General features: G+C 49.3%; 2 protein-coding genes across 12 annotated transcripts in view; one reads left to right on the top strand and one right to left on the bottom strand.

Moving 5' to 3' along the window:
• Positions 1–1720: 1720 nt before the first annotated feature.
• Positions 1721–7995, bottom strand: YBEY (ybeY metalloendoribonuclease). Of its 9 annotated transcripts, none has more exons than XR_013158760.1 (7): positions 7930–7995; positions 7409–7690; positions 5562–5690; positions 4987–5116; positions 4355–4423; positions 2483–3953; positions 1721–2379 (listed from the first exon to the last, which is right to left on the bottom strand). XR_013158760.1 is itself a non-coding variant. In XM_077119259.1 (6 exons), exons 2-6 carry the CDS (start codon positions 7616–7618, stop codon positions 3867–3869), a joined length of 693 nt encoding a protein of 230 aa, XP_076975374.1. In that variant the 5' UTR covers positions 7619–7690; positions 7930–7995; the 3' UTR covers positions 1721–3866. The 9 variants fall into 9 exon arrangements, 5 of the variants coding, with proteins under 5 accessions (XP_076975374.1, XP_076975372.1, XP_076975375.1 ...); XR_013158762.1 differs by having other exon boundaries at positions 1721–2114; XR_013158763.1 differs by having other exon boundaries at positions 1721–2111.
• Positions 7444–22034, top strand: part of MCM3AP (minichromosome maintenance complex component 3 associated protein) — a 67165-nt gene continuing 52574 nt past the window's right edge. The window contains exons 1-5 of one of the 3 annotated variants that reach the window (XM_077119251.1): positions 7444–7692; positions 8985–10311; positions 10534–10757; positions 13913–13991; positions 14226–14370. In XM_077119251.1, coding sequence (XP_076975366.1) covers positions 9087–10311; positions 10534–10757; positions 13913–13991; positions 14226–14370 — 1673 coding nt within the window. In that variant the 5' untranslated portion in view covers positions 7444–7692; positions 8985–9086. Of the gene's footprint in view, positions 7693–8061; positions 8157–8620; positions 8887–8984; positions 10312–10533; positions 10758–13912; positions 13992–14225; positions 14371–22034 lie in introns of those variants that run through there. The other 2 variants (XM_077119249.1, XM_077119252.1) reach the window with 2 other exon arrangements.

Here is a 22034-nt window from a genome sequence, read left to right as displayed (position 1 = left end):
CCCCGCGCCAGCCTGGACCCCGCTAGTCCACGCCGCCCGCCCGCCACCCGCAGCCAGTGAGTCCCGGGGACGACCGCCGCTGGGGCACGGGGTGGGGACTGGGGCTGGGGCTGTGGGAGGGGCAGGAGCAGGGAGCACAGGGGACCCCCCTGGCAGGGTCAGGGGCAGGGTCAGGGGCTGGCGGGGAGGGTGTGTGCGCCCCTCCTGAGGCCCCCCTCCGTCCTCTGCTGCACAACTGCAGCAGGACACTTGGAGGGCACCAGGGCGCCCCTGGACATGCCTTGGGGGGTGCAGGGCCGCCGAGGGGAACCCAGACCACCTCCCCAAGGTGCTCTTGGCTGGGAGGCCTTCCTGTCGGGCTGGGGTAGGGTAGGACTCACAGGATCCTCCCACCCCAAAAGCTGAGCCCCAGACGCACTCCAATCCCTCCTGTCCTTTAGGGCAGCGCTGGACGGCCCCTGGGTGTGTGACCCCGTTCAGCTCTGGGGCTTCCGTGGGTGAGCGCCCCCCGCCCCTCACCCCCCCCAGGGTGGGCGAGGAACAGGGAAGACCCCCCAGAGGCGAGACCCCATGTGGAAGCCCCCAGGCTGAGCAGCCTTTCACCAGGAGAGAGCCCAAGAAAAGTATGGCTGAGAGAGGAGGGAGACGTGAGGCAGTAGGGACAGGGGGCCCCTCCCCAGGGACGCGGACCGTCAGCAAAGTCAAGACTGCCGTCAAGGAGAGTGTGCCACACACCCGAGGCGGGGTCCACGTGGAGGGGAAACGGTGGCTGTGACATGACCCCTTGTGAGCAAGTACATGCCTGCCAGCTCCCCAGAAAATAAAACAAGAAGCTAAACAAGGACCCTTCTGTTTGGTTTGTTCCTTCCGGCCCCGTGTGCATGCCTGTGTGTGCCGCTTCCTTCACTTTTGTTTTTGATGGGTCTGTGCACCCCTTCTGTTTTATTATGATGTTATTTGTAAGGATCTGTCGTAAGTTTCCGCTCTCTTTCCTTTGGGATAAAGCACTTCATTTTCCAAGTTTCTCAAAAGAAGGAGCCAGTCTTAACCTTTGTGTGTTTAGAATCTCAGGGAATGCCATGATGCTTGTCCAGCAAGGCTCAATGAGGTGGCTTTGGGGCTGAGCCCTTGCTCCCCGAGGCTTCCCAACCATGGGGGGGGGGGGCGCTAGTAGTTCCCTGGCAGAGCAGGGGACACCAGGGGCTCCCAGGACCTGCTGTCTTGTCGAACACCAGAGGTAAAGATCTGATCTTGGTTTCCTATTTCACATTGATCCCCTCTAACACAGGTGTTCTCTTTGGCTTTATTTCTCAACGTAATTATTAAATTTCACCAAGGTGACAGCTGTTGGGATGGCCTGGCTGGGTCACCAAGGACAAGGGAAATCCGTTCCTGCCACCAGGCCGTCCAGGGGCCGGATGGGAAAGCCTGGCCTGGAACAAGGACCAAGAACAGCCCATCAATCCCAGCGAAGGAGGAGAGGGGCCAGCAAGGAGTCGGGGCGCTGGAGAATGCGCCGAGGACGTAGCCAGGGTAGCCCACGAGGCGCCCACCCTCCAGCCTTTGGCGGGCAGCAAAACTGCACCAGAGTAGGGGACGCATCTTCTGTCCAGACAGGTCAGAGCCGTGTGTCGGGGGGCCCAAGGATGTCTGTGCCGCCCCTGTTTTCATCAGAGCCGTACATGTGAGTGCATTACAAATACGGACAAATCCTTACATGTTAGCACAGATAATACATTTTTTCTTGAAGAAAATACATGTTTGAGAAACAAGAGACAGTGAGGACACAGGTGGCATTTTCCATTTTCTGCACACCTCTAAAGGCCGGGCTCTCCGGCTGGGCCTGGGGAGGAGCCTGGCCCTCGAGCAGCACCCCAGCCTCAGGCTGCGCCACTGAAATGGGGTGGACATGCGTGCTGCTCTGAAAAAGTGACACCCTGAGGTCTGACCTGCACTTTGAACGAGTCCTTCACCCCATGCGTTTTGTGAGTCATTTAGAAGCATTCCTCCTGTCGCCTCCAGCCACTGTGCGGGTTGCTGCATCCTGGGGAGCAGCCAAGCCCACTCGGAAGCCCACTCAGATGGGTACAAGTTTCCCCAAACTCTCGTTCCTGCTGGAAAAGTCACCGCTGTCATGGGTTATACATTGTCGTGGGGTCCTGCTGCTTGCAGTGATGGGGCGCGGTCAGAGCCCTCACCCCATGAGGCGGACCCAGGGCCCTGAGTAGTGACTCGTGACAATCTGGGGCCAAAGTCTCTCCAAACAGACAAAATCAAAGATGCGAATAAAGCGCTCTCCTCCCAAGGGACTGGCTGCGAGGACGGGGGTGTGGCCTCTGAAGGCAGGGAGCATCCCGAGGCTGCAGAAGACGGGCATCTCTGCTGGGGCAGAAAGCAGCGGCTCCCTCAGCCCCTGGCCCTGCCTATGCCGTGGGGCTCAGGGGACAGGTTAGCAGGGCCCTGGGGAAAAGGCCACACTCACCTGGCCAGACTAGGAAGCTGGTATGGTGGGGCAGGGGGTCACTGTACCCCTCGGGGTGGGCTCTACCCCTTCTGTGCAGATCTCCAGAGTTTAGTCAAGCCGAGGAGCCATCACCCAAGTTCAACCATAACACCCCAAAGTGGCCGAGCCCCTCGGCCGCGACTTTCTGCGGGGGTGAGGAGGGGAAGGGGCTGGGGGGGGAAGTGGGGTCTCTTCCTGCCCCCTTGCGTGTGACCACCCCGGGCCACCCCACCGGTGGTCCCTGGCCGCTCCTCCCACAGCGTCTGGGTAGCTGCCACTTCAGGCCATCTGGGAGGGTGCAGCCTGCACTCCAGCCCAGCCGGCCAAGGCCCTGCAGCCACCCGGGCCAGGCCTCAGGGTGTGGTGTGGCCTTACTCTCGGGCAGGAGCCAGGTGGGCAGTGGAGCCCCAGGGATGCCTGAGCAGGACACACCTCTCCCGGGGCCCCCTGTCCTGCAGCAGCCAAGTACAGCCTCAGCACCCCTCTTGGAGGCGCACCCCAAGGCTCCAGGTTACACTCCGAGGTTCAGCTGTGGCCAGGGTCATGGCTCAGTTGACTGCGGGCACCTGTAGGACCCCGGAAGGAGGCGCCCTGCCTGCGCCCCAGCCTCAGTGCTCCTGAGCCCATTGTCCAAGGAAACATTTGCAACTGCCCCAGTTTCCCAGAGCCTCGTAAACCCAGTCTACCAGAATTGGGCTACCTTTTACAAGGGGATTTATGGGCATACACTTAGATTCCAAGGCTGTGTCCATCGAGGCCGGGACTCCTGTCACAGGGAAGGTACACGGCAGCATCTCCTGGCCCTTCACCCAGGGTGCGCTGTTGTCATCTCCTAGTCCAGCGGCCTCCGCCCTCAACTTCCTGGGGCTTTTCTCTGTGAGTGACTCTCGATCTCCTTCCCTAAAGGACTCCAGGGAGGCCCAGGCCGGGCTGGCCCCTGAACAGCCTAACCAAAAGGGAGAGAACAAAAGAATGGCCCCATTCGGGGTGCACAGTGTCAGCAGCCACCACCACAGCTGCGGGTGTGATGGAAGAGAAACTGCGACGGGGCACCTGTCCCACTGGCCATAAGAGGGCCAGAGAGGCTCCAAGGGGTGGCTTGCAGTACGGGGCCGCTGGGGTGGCCGGCTGCCAGGCTGGCTCGTCACTGAGCGCCCATGCATCGCTCGGACAGCCTCATCGGGAAGGCCCCGTAGGCAACTCCTGAGTCCTCTGAAGAGTTCCTGTTATTTCTTGTAAAGGGGTCACTCCCTCATATGTTTAAGAGAACAGTTTCACTCATGGACTTTGGCCCCAACTCGGGCTGGGGTCTCTGGTGCCTGGAGGATGGGCCCTGAGCTGGCCAAGGGCTGGGCCGTGCCGGTCAGAAGTGGCCACTGCTCAGGGGCTGGAGCCGGGTCCCCGTGCGTCGGCCAACCTCCGCCAGCACCTGCTTCTCCTTCTGGTGCATCTGGAGGGAAGAAGAGCAGTGCGTGGCGTCTCCCCAAGGCCAGGGACACCCCAGGAGGCCCGTCCCCGCCGCCCGTGCTGGGTGTCCAACTCAGGCCATGGCGAGCCCCTGGCCAGGGAGCCCACAGCGCGTGATGAGAGTGGACAGGCCTGCGCTGCCGTCCAGCCATCTGCTTGGGGCTTACCAGTGGAGAAACGAGATGTCACGCACTATGGAGCCCGGTGTTTAGAACAAGTGTCTGTTAATCTTTTTCATAAATCAGGAATTTATGAACTTCCGTATTTTTGTGTTTTTTCTAACCTTGGCTTTTTGTTTGCCTTTGAGCCGCTAGGGCTGCCTGCTGGGGAGGAGCCAGCCCACGACGCCGCTTAGCCCTCCCCCAGGCAGCACGTGGGGTCTACCTGTTGCCACTCTGCCTCCGTGCCATGTGTGAACCCCAGGAGGTGGCAGAGCCCATGGGTGACAGTCACCTGTCGAAATAATTGAAAAAAACAAAACCACCTGAGAAAATGATCTACCAGAAGCGGCCCCTTAGGGACAGCCCTGCTCCGCCAACTGCCTGGGTGAGAGGAAACACTGGCTCATCGGGGCAGGCGGGGCAAGATGAGTGCCAGGAAGAGGCTTAGGCAGGGCCAGCCAGAGGGGACAATGAGGTCAGAGGAAAGGGAGAGAGGCCAAGGGGAGGAGGGAGGGGGCCCCAGAGGGCCTAGCGGAGGGGGCTGGCCTGGGGGCTGGTGGGGAAGGGACCTGGAGGGGCTGGGCTGGGAGAGGCTTCGCACAGGAGGAGTAGGGAGTGGAATTCACCACGTGGTGGGGGTTCTAGCGGACCGGCCACATCGGGCTGAGGTGAAAGGCCACAGTGTGGAGCCCCTGTGCAGGAGGGTCCCCTGTTCCCGGGAGCCCCAAGGACATGCCCCATGCCCGTCCACCCTGGGCCCTGTCATTGCCCAGAAAAACATGGTCACCTCTGCTTCCCATAGCACAGTGAGCCCCCAGGAAGCAGAAAGGGGCCAGAGGCCCGAACACAGGTCACCTGTGTCCTGGCAAGCCATGAGCCCTTCAGGAGCTCTGCTTCCCCTGCCACAGACACTGAAGCACTGGGTCCCCCAAAGACAAATCAGAGTACAGTTGCTCAGCCAGAGGAAGGCGTCCCCACTGAATCCCTGCAGGTGTTAAATCGGCATCAGTCACACACTTGGCTTTCCAGAATACTTTTCCTGTGTTTTGCATCAGACTGAGGAGAGACAGTCTGGAAGTTCTGGAAGCGCACGTCCCTTCTGCTCAGCAAGAACCTGGCCTGGCCCTAGTTAGCTCGTGCTGCCTGCTCACCTCCAGAGGCTAAGGGCTAAAAACAAGACTGCTCGGACACTTCCATTTTCTCATGGTTCACAGGTGCCCCCTGTCCTCTCCCCCTCCTGCAACATGCCCCACGCAGGGTCTGCCCCCCAGCCCGGCCGAGCTCTACCCTCCCTGCTGCTTTGGTGCTGTCCCCGGTGACTTCGCTTCACACCAGACACTGGGTGGGCCCTGGTGTCAGGCCCACCACACAAGCACGGCACAGAGTGAAGTATGGGGACGCTGATGCCATCCACCTGTGCCCCCACTCACGGTCAGGGCATCGTAGTAATCTTCGTCTTCCTCACACTGCTGGAAGATATACTCCACTCCCAGGAAAATGTCTCCCAAGTTACAGTCATCAGGAAAATCAGGCTGTGGAATTTCACCTGCTTTCAGATTCTGAAAATGAGGAAATACGGTTCTGAGAAAACCACATCAACACCATGAGCCCAACCAGGGACTGACTAATCCCATTTTGAAAACTCCCATCAGGTCTGTTGCTGCTGGCAAGTCCTTCCTAGGGCTGATACCACCTCATAGAGCTGTTCCCACGGCCTGGGGGACTGGGCCTGGGGGGGGCCTGAGCCTGGGGGGGCCTGGGCCTGGGGGGAGGACTGGGCCTTGGGGGGGGTCGTGGGCCTGAGCCTTGGGGGGGGGGCGTGGGCCTGAGGTGCACAACAGCACTACAGCAGCTCCACCTCTTCAGGTGAATTACTTCCCACATCTTTATTCTTAATCGCCTGGATTCACAACTTCTACAGAGTTAAAACTTCATAAATACAATTTTACATTTCTGTTCTTTTCTTTTGGTATTCTGTCCTAAACAAACCATCTTTCTTGCTCTTCCAAAGTCTTGCCTAAACACCATTTCATTCCACTGAGAAGACAGACCAAGCCTATGGTAGGATATTTACGGAGTTTCCATTTTGTTTTCCTACTGGGGGAAATAAGTGATATTGTTAGATATTTATCTTCTTCCTGCTTTCGGTTTTTCCCCTTAGGTGTGACACTCATGGATTAAAGAGTGTAGATACATTAACACCATTGAAATACATTGCCAAATTGCCTTCCAAAAGGGAAAAGGGTTGCTCCAGTTTACGCTGCTACTCACAACGTGAGGCCTTGACGTCACCATTCAAGAAGTGCAGACACTGACACGACAGCCATCTATTACATTTGTTGAAAGGATTCAGCTGAATCCAGTCTCTCACTTTCAGTGCATTTAAAATTTTCCAATCCCTTTATACTTGGTATTGAATCACACTTAAAAAGGCAGAAGCCTTTCAGTCACTGACAGCATAAAAGAAAGGGCTTGGCATGCGGCCTGCCAGCGGAGTGCGCACCATGGGTGATGCCAGGCTCTGTGGGCTGGAGTGGGTGCCATGGGCTGAATGCCGGGCGCCATGGGCTGGAGTGGGTGCCGTGGGCTGAATGCCAGGCGCCATGGGCTGGAGTGGGTGCCGTGGGCTGAATGCCGGGCGCCATGGGCTGGAGTGGGCGCCATGGGCAGGTGCCAGGCGTCGTGGGCTGGAGTGGGTGCCGTGGGCCGAGTGCCGGGTGCCATGGGGTGGAGTGGGTGCTGTGGGCAGGTGCCAGGCACCATAGGCTGGAGTGGGTGCCGTGGGCCGAGTGCCGGGCGCCATGGGGTGGAGTGGGTGCCATGGGTGGGTGCCAGGCGCCATAGGCTGGAGTGGGTGCCATGGGCCGAGTGCCGGGCGCTATGGGTTGGAGTGGGTGCCGTGGGCGGGTGCCAGGCGCCGTGGGCCGAGTGCTGGGCGCCATGGGCAGGTGCCAGGCGTCGCGGGCTGGAGTGAGTGCCGTGGGCCGAGTGCCGGCGCCGTGGGCTGGTGCGGGCGCCGGGCGCCGTGGGCTGGTGTGGGCACCATGGGCAGGTGCCAGGAGTCGTGGGCTGGAGTGGGTGCCGTGGACCGAGTGCCGGCACCGTGGCGCCCGCCCCCCCACCACCACAGCGTCCATACCTATGGTTAGGGCTGACAAGGAGCTACAGTGTAATAGTAACACTTCCTCAGCGTAAACATTTTTAAACAAAACGTCTCCCTGGGACAGGAACTGTCTGCTCCCCAAGGTAAGTCAGACAACAAGAGGAAGATACTTGCCTCGTGGAACGGAAAGGAAAGCACGTCAGTCGGAGCGTTCCTCTCCCGGTAGGTCCTGTTGAGGTGCTGCATGGCCCTGTTGTCCACACAGATGACTCCCAGGTCGAACCCCTGCACCCCTAAAATGCTCCTTAAGATCTCGATCCTCCTGCGAAGTGGGGCTCGCCTCATGGGGACGACTCGCTGCAGGTTTCGCAGCACCAAACTCATCTCGGGAAGAATGACTGGGCCCCTCAAATACGTCTGGAAAGGTCCGCGTCAGTAAGAGAGCGCTGATCAACCCTGTAAGTAACCCCGCAAATCAACTGGGGGTTCGCTGAGAGCGCGCGAGGCGCGCACCTGTGTCAGGGACGGCGGGGAGCACGCGCGGGGGTCCCACGGAGCCCGAGGAGGGGCGGGTTGGGGGGCGGAGCGGCGCGGGTTAGGGTGGGAAAGGGGCGGGCGGGGCGGAGCGGGCGCCGGGGTCGGGGGGGCGCGGGGTGTCGCCGCGCAGCCCCCGCCGCGAGCGTCCTGCGCCTCACCCGGACGGAAGCGCGCCCGCGTCGTGCCGCCGAGCGGAACGCGAGCGCGTCGGGGCCGGGGCGGGGCCGGAAGGCGCGGGCCGGAAGTCGTCCCGCCGCGTTTTCTGCGCGCCGCGCGGGGGAGGCGGTCGCTGGAGCGCGCGCCGGGCTGCGCCTCCACCCGCGTCTTGGGCGCCCCGGCGGCGGCGGCGGCGGCCCGGCCTCGCGGCGCGTCCTCGGGCCTGACGGTGAGCGCGGCGCCGGGCTCCAGGGGGGCTCGGGCGGCCGCGGCCCCCACCGCTCCCCGCGCTCCCGTCGCCCACCGCCCCCCGCGCCCCCGTCTCCCCCGCTCCCCCGCGCCTCCGTCCTCCCGGCGCACCCCTTCTCCCGCCCCCCACCCCCGTCCCCCCCGCGTCCCCCGCCCCGGCTCTGGCGGCCAACGGCGCGGGCCGGGCCGCAGCGGGCATCCCGGGCGGGCGCGCGAGCTCGGGGGACGCCATGGGACGCGCGGGGAACGAGGCCCTGCTTTCCCCGCAGCCCCTCCTGAGGCAGGTCTTCCGGAGCGCCCTGGTCCTGCAGCCAGTTCCCGGTGATCGCCCCACGAGAGACACCGGCAGGCCTCAGGCCCGGCCAGGTGCTCGGCGCCCTGGGCGCGGGGTGGACGGCGCGGTGGACGTAACATTGAAACGCTGCGCTTTCGGCCGCGTTACATTGTAACCCGCGCTGGGTCGCGGGGAGTCGGAGGAGCTCCTCTCCGAGCTGGGAGCTGAGCGAAGTTCATGTTCTATTTACGGTCTGAGTTTATCCACTTAGTGAAAATGACTCCGAGATTTGTTTTTTTTTTAGTCTTAAAGGATCACCCTTTAAACCTCCATAATGAAAGCACTTTTATTTGTGCCAGCCTCTACACCGCCAGAAAAAGAACCTGCTGGCTTTAACAACTAAGAATCCAGCCCTTTTCTTTTGGCTGCGTTTTAAGTAATTATCTTGAGAGCATGTCATCTGATTAAATGATTTTATTTTTTCTTGTCTTCTAGCAGGACACAGGCGTGACGATCTGAATTTTTGTCTTTCAGCCTGTGATGATTATGAAAGTGAGCTTCCTGGCTTAGTTGTGTAAAGAAGAGACTCATCTTGTGCATGTGGTATTTATTTCCTTCCAGTAACCGGATCAGAAGATGAACCCAACTAATCCTTTCAGTGGACAGCAGTCCAGTGCTTTTTCAGCATCTTCCAGTACTTCCATAGGAACATTTCAGGCCAAGCAACCGTTTCGATTTGGTCAGCCTTCTCTTTTTGGACAAAACAATACATTATCTGGGAGAAGCTCAGGATTTTCACAGGTGTCCAGCTTTCCAGCATCTTCTGGAGTAAGTCACTCTTCTACAGTGCAAGCGTTAGGATTTCCCCAAACATCGAATGCTGGGCTCTTTTCTGGACTTGAACATGCCCCGACCTTTGTGGCTACCACTGGAACTTCAAGTTCATCTGTGCCTGGAAACACAGGATTTAGTTTTAAATCACCCACTACCCTTGGAGCTTTTCCCAATACTGCTAATTTTGGAACAGAAGCTGGAGAAATTCCATGTTCTGGTTTTGGAAAAGCAGAATTCAGCTTTAAACCTCTGGAAAATGCAGTTTTCAGACCGATATTTGGGGCTGGATCTGAGCCAGAGAAAACCCAAAGCCAAATTACTTCTGGATTTTTCACATTTCCCCACTCAATTAGTAGTGGATCTGGGGGACTCATTCCCTTTTCTTTTCCTCAAGTGACAAGTAGCCCAGCTACCAATTCAAATTTCACCTTTTCAAAACCAGTTAATAGTAATAGTTCATCGTCTGCCTTTGCTCCTGCTTTGTCAAGCCAAAATGTGGAGGAAGAGAAGAGAGGCCCTAAATCACTGTTTGGAGGTTTGAATAGTAGCTTCACTAGCTTTCCGGGGTCACCTTCAGGGTCTCTGGGTGAACCCTTTTCGCTTAGCAAACCCCCTGTCAGACAGGGGTGTGAAGACGCGGGGTCCCGGCTGGAGCCGCTGCCCAGCCTTGTGAAAGGGCTGAAGCGGAAGGAGGACCAGGACCGCTCCCCAAGGAGACACGACCACGACGTGGCAGAGGACACAGACCCTCTGTCCAGGGGCGACCATCCTCCAGACAAGCGGCCTGTGCGCCTGAATCGACCCCGTGGAGGCACTTTGTTTGATCGCACGTTACAGGATGTTTTGAAAAGCAATAAAGAAGTAGGTCGCCTGGGCAACAAGGAATCTAAGAAGGAAATTGGCTGTGCTGAGTCAGGGGAAAATGACCACCTGGCCATGCCTGGAGGAAGTCAGTCTGCTTTGGCACCTTTTGGGTTTCTAGGTGTGACTAAAGAGGAAGAAACTGAAAGTAGGAACAGAAAAGAAGGTGAGCAAAAACAGTGTGAGGCAGTAAATCTTGCTGGCAGGTTCTCAGTAAGTGTCCCTGGGTCATAGCTTGATTTTTCTGATAAATCCCCTGTGAACATTAGGGATCCTGACATACCAGAGAAACGCAGAGCAGGTCTTAAATCCTCAAAAGTTTCCTTTGCTTTTACCTCATTGGTCTCTCATGTTGGTAGAAAGTGTTACATGTTTTCTGATTCTCCAGAAACTCTAAGAGGAACTCCTGCCGGTCAGAATAAGAGAAGTGAGAGCACAGACAGTCTAGGGGGCTTTTCTCCCTCCGAAGTCACAGCGATCCAGTGCAAGAACATCCCCGACTATCTCAACGACAGAACTACTCTGGAGAACCACTTTGGCAAGATTGCTAAAGTGCAGCGTGTCTGTACAAGGCGCAACAAAAATCTCGCAATAGTGCATTTTTTTGATCATGTGAGTATGCTCAGTGTGCCATCTGTTACCCTAGATTTTAACTCTGTCACTTTAAAAACTTTTTTTCATCTGGCTGTTATTTGCTTGCTAGAATGTTAGTGACAGCCCTTGAAAATCTTATGTTAAGTAGCATTATTTATTTAAGAACTCAGAGTCATTTGTGAGAAGCTTAAGATCCCTACAAGGCATGATGTTCTTGAAATGCCAGGTGGGTGATTGATTCACAGCAAGTCAGATTTGTCGGAAGTGCAGTGAGTGTGGCTCTGTGTCCACTGAGCACTTTTTCAAACTTGAGCATTGGGTTTTTTTTTTAAATTTAGTCATAGTAAACATTCAGACCTCCAGTAGAAATAGAGTCCCTGGGGTCCCCTCCCCCCGAGATTCCTGCTGCTAGTCGCTGGGTTTTTGTCTTGTCTGCGTGTGAGCATGGTCGATTTCTGTCTCGATTCCGTGGGAGCATGGTGAGTTTCTGTCTCGACTCCGTGTGAGCATGGTGAGTTTCTATCTCGACTCCTTGTGAGCATGGTGGGTTTCTGTCTCGTCTGCGTGTGAGCATGGTGGGTTTCTGTCTCGTCTGCGTGTGAGCATGGTGGGTTTCTATCTCGTCTGTATGTGAGCATGGTGGTCCATACTGCACTCGCACATGGGCTGTGTGCACTGGAGGTAGTTTTAAATCCTTTTATTTTTCTGAAATTCTTATAGGAAGAAGTAAGTGTTTTTAAGAATTCATAAAGTAGAAAGCAGGAGTTCATAACTTTTATTGATACACACAGGCTCCGGAAATCAAACCTGGGTCTCTGGCATGGGAGGCGAGAATTCTGCCATTGAGCTACCATTGCCCACCCAGGATTTCATAACATTTTTTATGATCAAAGTATTACCTGTCAATGCAGGGAAGAAAAGCCATGTGAGTGGAGGATGGGGAGCCACACACACACAAACCACCCCTGACTCTATCCTCCGAGGTAGTAACAGTTTTTTGGTTACTGTCTTTCCAGTTGTATTGTTTTTGTACACATGGCCTCATACTGTATATACTGTTTAGTAACCGCATCATGAAGCAATAAATCTTCAGTATTTGCTGAAATCATTAAACTTATGCTAGATTAGAATGGGATCGTAAAATGCTACATGGCTTTCCATCCTGTTTATTTACTTACTTGGCCAGTTACCTAGTTTAGGACATTTTGTGCACAAATTTCTGATCGTTTTATATTGCTTGTTTAAATCCCTGACAGTGAAATTTCTCCACCAAAATATGTGCACTGTTTTAGGGCTTTTGATATTTTTTCCTTTCTATTGATTTTTAAGTTTCTTTAAAAAAACAGAGATCCTTTAATTTGATGAGATGATTCTCATTATCTGATTATACAAGCATAAATAAAATGATCTCAGGTTACCCTTAAGCAAAAAAGAATGCACACAAGGCAAACCAACTACATGCTAATATACCTATGAATGTATTTATAAAAATGTCCAGAAAAATATGCATGAACTAGTAACCATACTATTGGCTGGAAATGGTTTTTCTGCTTGATATTGGGCCTTTATTATTATTTTCTGTATACTGTGCAGTGGGGGTCAAATTTCATTCTTTTTCGCATGAATAGCCCTTCATTGCAGCACCATTTGTTGATTTTTTTTTTTTTTTTTTTTTTTAGTACCTGATTGTTCTAGTTTGCTAGCTGCTGGAATGCAACACATCAGAGACTGATTGGCTTTTAATAAAAGGGAATTTATTTCATTAGTTCTTCAAAGGAAAGGCAGCTAACTTTCATCTGAGGTTCTTTTTTATGTGGGAAGGCTCAGGGTAATCTCTTCTGGCCTTCTCTCCAGGCCTCTGGGTTCCAACAGCTTTCCCCAGGGTGATTCCTTTCTGCATCTCCCAAGGCCTGGGCTGAGCTGCAAGTGCTGAGATGAGGAATGCTGAGCTGCTTGGGCTTTGCTATGTTGAGCGCTCTCATTTAAGCACCAGCCAATTAAATCAAACATCATTCATTGCAACAGGCACGCCTCCTAGCTGACTGCAGATGTAATCAGCAACAGATGAGGTTCATGTGCCATTGGCTCATGTCCACAGCAACAGAACTAGGTGCCTTCACCTGGCCAAGTTGACAACTGAATCTAACTAGCACACTGATTATGACTTTTTTTGTTAATTGTATAAAGGGTATTGTTTATTTTCTGTTTTTAAAAAATATCTCAGTATTTTCCCTTGAGGTTTCTGTGTTTTTGACTGGGAAAGCATTTTCTTCCAAAGTATTCTTAAGATATTGGGTTCTAGTTTATCTTTGCATTTGTATGCCCCCACCACTCGCCCCACATTTAATGAACATGGAATTTGTTTTAGTATTTGGCCTGGGGTAAGGCGCTAGCCTTACTTTTTCTCAGATACGTTGATCAGGGATTTCAGCACCACTTAATGAATGGTCCATCCTTGTGTAAACCACCAGCACACACACAGGGAACGGTTCAGTTTCTGGACTTGAATTGTCATTCTCCTTTCTGCCGATCTTATAACATTTTAGTATTTGGCATTGAGTACAATCCTAGGTTTTTTTTTGGCTTATTCTAATTGAAATAATGTGCTTATTCTAATTGAACTTTTTTTTTTAAAACCACACAGCCAACACATGAATGCGTTGTATTGTAAAAAATTAATTGTTCCAACTCCAGCTGAAGTTCCCCTGATCAGCCCTCTCTCTCTCCCATTAGCCATGGTAGATATGTTTCTGGATATTTTAATAATCACATTTCTAGGTATATGAGCATGTAAGTGTGTGTGCATTTTGTGATAAATTCTATCCCGTGTACATCGTTCCACATCTTTTTTTTGTTTGTTTATATGTGACTTGGAGATATTTCCATTTCTGTATGTGTTTAGAGGATGAGACTCATCTCATCATATGCCAGCGAGGCCAAGCTTAAGGAATGTGTCACTGTCAGGTAGCCTACTTCAAAGAGAAAGCACATCTGCTTGCGAGGCAGGTAGGAGGCAGCACATGCACAGCTGGGGAAGACAGCAGAGCCTTCACTTCTTGTGCAAAGGAGGACCTCTCCTTTGTTTTCCGGTGCTCTCTTCTGCTCATGCATCTGAGTTTGCAGTCTCAGTTCCTTTGCTGACCTAATACTTTGTGGTTGTGGCTGTTTTCCAGGCATCTGCAGCCTTGGCTAGGAAGAAGGGGAAAGGATTGCATAAAGACATGGTTATCTTCTGGCACAAGAAGAAAATAAGTGAGTTTTCAGTTATTCTTTCCACAGGCTCTCCTGCTCTGTGTGCAAGGCCCGTGATGTCTATTGTAAGCTCTTCACCCTTGCCCAAGAGTGAGGCTGGCTCAGAGTTTTCCTGGCTTTTTCTAACCACCACAATTATGAGAATGTTATTTTCTCAAAAAGAAAATTATTTAAAAAGTCTTATTTCAGCTGACTTAGAATATCATAAACCCTGTTCTGATTTTGTGTTTTCAGGTCCCAACAAGAAACCCTTTTCCCTTAAGGAGAAGAAACCGGGTGACAGCGAAGTGAACCAGAGCATGGAGGAACTGCCCTTCCAGCACTCTCCTCTCAGCAAGCCCACGAGCAGACCTGCGGCCGGTAGCCTCTTGATAAAAAGGTAGGGCCGATGCCTCTTGATGGACAGAAATGCTGTATTTTGCTTGGTATATGGGCTCCGTGACCTTTGGAATCAACAGACAGGAGGGGGTTTTGTAGGCCCTCCGGTCTGAGGAGTGAATGGGCAGGAAAGCTGAGCTCTGTAGTAGGGCTGAGGGACTCCTGGGTGTGAGAAGCTGAGAAGTGTTGCCTTAGATCATTGCTGGGGTACAGCGGGCAGAGTGTGCAGAAACAGCTGCTGTTTTGTTCCTTCCAGGTCCTTCCCTTCCATGAACCCAGGGTGTGGAGTATAGGAGGGAAAGGGACAGCAGTCTGGTCTGCACAGGGTGTGAGAGGGATTCTAGGAAGGCCAGGTTCAAGTGGACTGGCGGCCCCATGGGCAGAGGATTTGTACATGTGGGTTTTCTCCAGATCCCACTGACTGCAGAGATGACGAAGTGCTGATTTCCCCATTCTTTTTTTCTTTTTTTAAAAATATTTTTATTGAGAAATTTCAGTAAAACAGTGCACGCACAGTCCATCCAGAGTGTGCAGTCGGGGCCCCCAGTATCGTCACACAGTTATGTGGTTATCACCATGATCACAATATCATCACACAATTGTGTGGTCATCACCGTGATCACAATATCACACAGTTGTGTGGTCATCACTGTGATCACAATATCACACGGTTGTGTGGTCATCACCATGAACACGGTATCATCACACAGTTGTGTGGTCATCACCGTGATCACAGTGTCATCACACAGTTGTGTGGTCATCACCGTGCTCACAATATCATCACGCAGTTGTGTGGTCATCACCGTGATCACAGTGTCATCACACAGTTGTGTGGTCATCACCGTGATCACAGGTCATCACACAGTTGTGTGGTCATCGCCATGATCATTCTTTGAACATGTGCATCACTCCGGACAAAGAAGTAAAGAGAAAAAAGGAAAAACCCATACATCCCATACCCCTTACCCCTCCCTTTCATTGACCACTAGTATTTCAACCTCACCAATTTCCTTACCCCTTATCCCCCCCCCATTATTGTTATTTTTAAAAATATTTTTATTGAAACACCTTCACACACAAACAGTCAATACATGGTCTACCATCAGTGGCTGTCATCAATAGTTGTGTATTCGTCACCATGATCATTTTTCAAATATTTGCATCACTCGAGGAAAATAAAAAGAAAAAAGAAAAGACTCTTGCATCCCATTTACCTTACCCCTTCATTGACCACCAGTATTTCAGTCTACCCAATTTTTTATCCTTTATCCCCTCCCTTCCTTTATTTATTTTTTATCCTAATTTTATAACTCATCTCTCCATATCCTGGATAAAAGGAGCATCAAACAAAGTATTTTTTTTTCACGTGGGTAGGCACTGGTAATCGAACCCAGGTCCTCTGGCATGGCAGGCAAGCATTCTTGCCTGCTGAGCTACCGTGGCCTGCCCAGACAGAAAGTTTTCACAATCACATGGTCATACTGTAAAAGCTATACTGTTATACAGTTGTCTTCAAGAATCAAGGTTATTGGAACACAGCTCAACAGTTTCAGGTACTTCTCTCCAGCCACTCCAATATACCATAAACTAAAAAGGGATATTTATATAATGCATAAGAATAACTTTCAGGATAACCTTTTGACTCTGAAATCTCTGACACTGAAACTTTAATTTTTCTCATTTCTCTCTTCTCCCTTTTGGTCAAGAAGGCTTTCTCAATCCCACAATGCTAGGGCCAGGCTCATCCCCAGGAGTCAGGTCCCACATTGCCAGAGAGATTTACACCCCTGGGAGTCATGTCCCACATAGAGGGGAGGGCATTGAGTTCACCTGCTGAGTAGGCTTAGAGAGAGAGGCCATGTCTGAGAAACAAAAGAAGCTATTCTGGGCACCCTGACATCTGTATGTGTTTAGAGGATATGAATCCCCTTGTCATATGCCAGTAAGGCCAGACTTAAGGAATCTGTGACAGACAGCTGTGACAGAAAACCAATTTGGTTAGTGGTTTTTCCTCTTTCTGCAAAGTCATTTGTTGGGATTTTAATTAGTGTTGCATTGAATCTATAAATCATTTTGGGTAGAATTGACATCTTAACTATATTTAGTCTTCCAGTACATGAATATAGTGTGCTCTTCCATTTATTTAGGTCTTCCATGATTTCTTTTAGCAATTTCTTATAGTTTTCTGTGTGTTTGTCTTTTGTATCTTTAGTTAAATTTATTGCTAAATATTTGATTCTTTTGGTTGCTATTGTAAATGGAATTTTTTTCTTGATTTCCTCCTCAGGTTGCTCATTTCTAGTGTATAGAAACCCTACTGATTTTTCAGTGTTGCTCTTGTATCCTACCCATCTTCGCTGTGCTTACTAGCTCTAGTAGTTTTGTTGTAGGCTTTTGGGGATTTTCGACATGTGGTATCATATCATCTGCAAACAGTGAGAGTTTACTTCTTCCTTTCTAATTTGGGTGCCTTTTTTTTCTTTTTCTTGTCTAGTTGCTCTGGCTAGAACTTCCAGCACAATGTTGTTATACAATCATCTTCAAGAAACATGGCTAACTGGAACACAGCTCTACAGTTTCAGGCACTTTCCTCTAGCCTTAATATACGTTAATCTAAAAAGGGAATATCTATATAATGCATAAGAATAACCTCCAGGATAACCTCTTGACTCCGTTTGGGATCTCTCAGCCACTGATGCATTATTTTGTCTCATTTCCCTCTTCTTCTTTTGGTCTAGAAGGCTTTCTCAATCCCTTGATGATGAGTCCCAGCTTATTCCAGGATCTCTGTCCCAAGTTGCCAGGGAGGTTTACACCCCTGGGAGTCATGTCCCACATAGAGATGGGGAGGGCGGTGAGTATGCTTGTTGTGTTGGCTGAGAGAGAGATAGGCCACATCTGAGCAACAAAAGAGGTTCTCTTGGGGTTACTATTAAGCCTAATTTTAACTAGGCTTAGCCTTATCCTTTGCAGGAATAAGTTTCATATGAACAAACCCCAAGATTGAGCGCTTGACATACTGATTTGGTTGTCCCCACTGCTTGCGAAAATATCAGGAGTTCTCCAAATGGGGAAGTTGAATTTTCCCCCTTTTTCACCATTCCCCCAAGGGGACTTTGCAAATACTTTTTTATTCACTGTTCAAATCACCCTGGGATTTACCGGGGCATCCTTCCGGACAAACCAACAAAATCTCAAGCCCTATTCAAGGTTCCATGTATTTATGGTGTTCAAGTAAACTGTCTATTTTGAACCAAATAAACGTTTTTTGCTTTAGTCTCACACATAAATTAAAGTTTTAAAATATGAATTACCATCTATTTTCAACATCCTATAATGACATTCCTTTGTTCTTCCTCATGAAAAACATTTGAAAATTTTCAGTGTGTAAGAACAACTACTAAATAACCAGGAACAGTACAGAACAGCTCCCGGAGCCACGATAGTGCCCGGACACACAGTGTACCCCAGTCTGGACCAGCTGGACTGGCTGCGAGTCTCTGGAACCGTGAGTTCCCCAAGCTGTAGTGGCCGGTGCCCAGTGCCCCTCCCCCACAGGCAGCTTCCGGAGGGAACGGAAAGAGACTCTAAGAGTAGCAGGGACTGAGTCCAACCAAACACCAATTATGGCATTAATAAATAAATTCTGACTACTAAAAATAGGCCCACAGCTCAGGCGAAACTGGTCAGGGCGGAGGTCGCTTATTGGGCTAACCAAAAAAGAGGAAAGGGGAAGAAACGGAGGTTTTTGTGGCTGTTTCTACGGAGGCTTGGCTGCCTCTGGATTCAGCGGTGCGACTACTTTGGCTGCAACTGCCCCAGGCATAGGCAGAAACAGACTGCTTTCAGGGCTGTCTCCTGCCTGTGCCTTCCCCAGGGGAGGGGTGAAGCCCAACTTAGGTGGAATCCCTCTCTCAAGGAATTCAGACCCCAGGGCTTGGCAATTTGAAGCCATTAAAACCAGCCTACAACCTCTCCTCCATCGCCACCATGCTCCCAGCAGGGAGAGCCTTCCAAAGTTAAAGGAGCCACAACATATTTTGCTGGTGGGACCTGCAGGCAGATAAGCGTCACATACTGGGCAGGATAAGAAAAACAGAGCCCAGAGACTTCACAGGAAAGTCTTTCAACCTGCTGGGTCTCACCCTCAGGGAAAACTGATGCTGGTGACTCCTTCCCCCTGATAGGAGGCCAGTTTAGTCTGGGAGAACCTGGCTGGAGTCTGTAATACCTATGTAGACCCTCCTAGTGGGGAGGGAAAAGACATCATGCAAGCAGGACAAGAAACGAGAACAAGAACTGAAAAATTACCCTCTCTTAAACAAAACTTAAGCTAAAGCTGAACTGAAGGTCAAAGAACAGATAGACAACAAACTCATCTAGCAAGAAAACCCTAGGTAAGATAAGTGAAAGCAATCTCCAGAATAAACTAATTAAGGTAATTAAATGTCCAGACGCCAGCAAAAAATAACAAATCACACCAGGAAAATTGAAGATATCACCCAGTCAGAGAAACAGACCAGTAGTTCAAATGAGATACAGGAGCTGAAAAAAACTAATTCAGAATATATGAACAGACATGGAAAACCTCATCAAAAACCAAATCTATGAATTGAGGGAGGACATGAAGAAGGCAAGAAATGAACAAAAAGAAGAAATAGAAAGTCTGAAAAAACAAATCACAGAACTTATGGGAATGAAAGATACAGTAGAAGAGATGGAAAAAAACAATGGAAACCTACAATGGTAGATTCCAAGAGACAGAGGTTAGGATTAGTGAACTGGAGGATGGGACATCTGAAATCCAAAAAGAAACAGAAACTATCGGGAAAAGAATGGAAAAATATGAGCAGAGATTCAGGGAATTGAATGATAATATGAAGCGCACAAATATACATGTTGTGGGTGTCCCGGAAGGAGAAGAGAAGGGAAAAGGAGGAGAAAAACTAATGAAAGAAATTATCACTGAAAATTTCCCAACTCTTACGAAAGACGTAAAATTACAGATCCAAGAAGTGCAGCGCACCCCAAAGAGAATAGATCCAAATAGACGTTCTCCAAGACACTAGTCAGAATGTCAGAGGTCAAAGAGAAAGAGAGGATCTTGAAAGCAGCAAGAGAAAAGCAATCCGTCACATACAAGGGAAACCCAATAAGACTGTGTAGATTTCTCAGCAGAAACCATGCAGGCGAGAAGACAGTGGGATGATATATTTAAATTACAAAAAGAGAAAAACTGCCAACCAAGAATTCTATATCCAGTAAAAGTGTCCTTCAAAAATGAGGGAGAAATTAAAACATTTTCAGACAAAGCGTAACTGAGAGAATTTGTGACCAAGAGACCAGCTCTGCAAGAAATACTAAAGGGAGCACTAGAGACAGATAGGAAGAGACAGAAGAGAGAGGTGTGGAGAAGAGTGTAGAAAGAAGGAAAATTAGATATGACATATAAAATACAAAAGGCAAAATGGTAGAGGAAAGTACTACCCAAACAGTAATAACACTAAATGTTAATGGATTGAACTCCCCAATCAAAAGACATAGACTGGCAGAATGGATTAAAAAACAGGATCCTTCTATATGCTGTCTACAGGAAACACATCTTAGACCCAAAGATAAATATAGGTTGAAAGAGAAAGGCTGGGAAAAGATATTTTATGCAAATAACAACCAGAAAAGAGCAGGAGTAGCTATACTAATATCCAACAAATTAGACTTCAAATGTAAAACAGTTAAAAGAGACAAAGAAGAATACTATGTACTAATAAAAGGAACAATTAAACAAGAAGACATAACAATAATAAATATTTATGCAGCGAACCAGAATGCCCCAAAATACGTAGGCAAACACTGAAAAGGGAAATAGACACAAATACCATAATAGTTGGAGACTTCAATTCCCCACTCTCATCAATGGACAGAACATCTAGACAGAGGATCAATAAAGAAACTGAGAATTTGAATATTACAATAAATGAGCCAGACTTAACAGACATTTATAGGACATTACACCCCACAACAGCAGGAAACACCTTTTTCTCAAGTACTCATGGATCATTCTCAAAGATAGACCATATTCTGGGTTACAAAGCAAGTCTCAACAAATTTAAAAAGATTGAAATCATACAAAACACTTTCTCAAATAGTAAAGGAATGAAGTTGGAAATCAATAATAGGCAGAGTGCCAAAAAATTCACAAATATGTGGAGGCTCAACAACACCCTCTTAAACAACCAGTGGGTCAAGGAAGAAATTACAAGAGAAATCAGTAAATATCTCGAGGCAAATGAAAATGAAAACACAACATATCAAAACTTATGGGATGCGGCAAAGGCAGTGCTAAGAGGGAAATTTATTGCCCTAAATGCCTATATCAAAAAAGAAGAAAGGGCAAAAATACAGGAATTAACTGTCCACTTGGAAAAACTGGAAAAGAACAGCAAACTAACGCCAAAGCAAGCAAAAGGAAAGAAATAACAAAGATTAGAGCAGAAATAAATGAAATTGAGAACATGAAAACAATTGAGAAAATAAATAAAACCAGAAGTTGGTTCTATGAGAAAATCAAAAAGAGTGATGATGGGCCCTTAGCAAGATTGACAAAAAGAAGAAGAGAGAGGATGCAAATAAATAAGATCAGAAATGGAAGAGGAGACATAACCACTGACCTCACAGAAATAAAGGAGGTAACAGCAGGATGCTATGAACAACTTTATGCTAATAAATACAACAATGTAGATGAAATGAACAACTTCCTAGAAAGGCATGAACAACCAACTTTGACTCAAGAAGAAATAGATGACCTTAACTACCAATCACAAGTAAAGAAGTTGAATCAGTCATTCAAAAGCTTCCCAAAAAGAAAAGTCCAGGACCAGATGGCTTCAGATGTGAATTCTACCAAACATTCCAGAAAGAATTAGTATCAACCCTGCTCAAACTCTTCAAAAAAATTGAAGTGGAGGGAAAGCTACCTAATTCATTCTATGAAGCCAGAACATCACCCTCATACCAAAACCAGGCAAAGATACTACAAAAAAAGAAAACAACATACCAATCTCTCTAATGAATATAGATGCAAAAATCCTCAACAAAATTCTAGCAAATCGAATCCAGCAACACATTAAAAAAATTATACATCATGACCAAGTAGGATTCATCCCAGGTATGCAAGGATGGTTCAACATAAGAAAATCAATTAATGTAATACACCATATCAACAAATCAAAGCAGAAAAATCACATGATCATCTGGATTGATGCAGAGAAGGCATTTTACAAAATTCAACATCCTTTTCTGTTGAAAACACTTCAAAGGATAGGAATACAAGGGAACTTCCTTAAAATGATAGAGGGAATGTATGAAAAACCCACAGCTAATATCCTCATTGGGGAAAAGCTGAAAACTTTCCCCCTAATATCAGGAACAAGACAAGGATGTCCGCTATCACAACTGTTATTCAACATCGTGTTGGAAGTTCTAGCCAGAGCAATTAGACAAGAAAAAGAAATACAAGGCATCAAAATTGGAAAGGAAGAAGTAAAACTATCACTGTTTGCAGATGATATGATACTATACGTCGAAAACCCTGAAAAATCCACAGCAAAACTACTAGAGCTAATAAATGAGTACAGCAAAATGGCAGGTTACAAGATCAACTTTCAG

The sequence above is a fragment of the Tamandua tetradactyla genome, chromosome 10 (genome assembly GCF_023851605.1).
Source record: "Tamandua tetradactyla isolate mTamTet1 chromosome 10, mTamTet1.pri, whole genome shotgun sequence".
NCBI lineage: Eukaryota > Metazoa > Chordata > Mammalia > Pilosa > Myrmecophagidae > Tamandua > Tamandua tetradactyla.
This window is presented reverse-complemented; position numbering and strand designations above follow the sequence as displayed.

Bases quoted from the DNA above. Each gene is read 5' to 3' on its own strand.
- YBEY (XM_077119257.1), bottom strand. From the start codon at position 7,618: ATGAGTTTGGTGCTGCGAAACCTGCAGCGAGTCGTCCCCATGAGGCGA. The intron at 5,117-5,561 runs GTGAGTGGGGGC...TAACACCTGCAG, and splicing joins ATTACTACGATGCCCTGACC to GGATTCAGTGGGGACGCCTT. The intron at 3,954-4,354 runs GTAGACCCCACG...TCTTCCCTCCAG, and splicing joins CGGAGGCAGAGTGGCAACAG to ATGCACCAGAAGGAGAAGCA.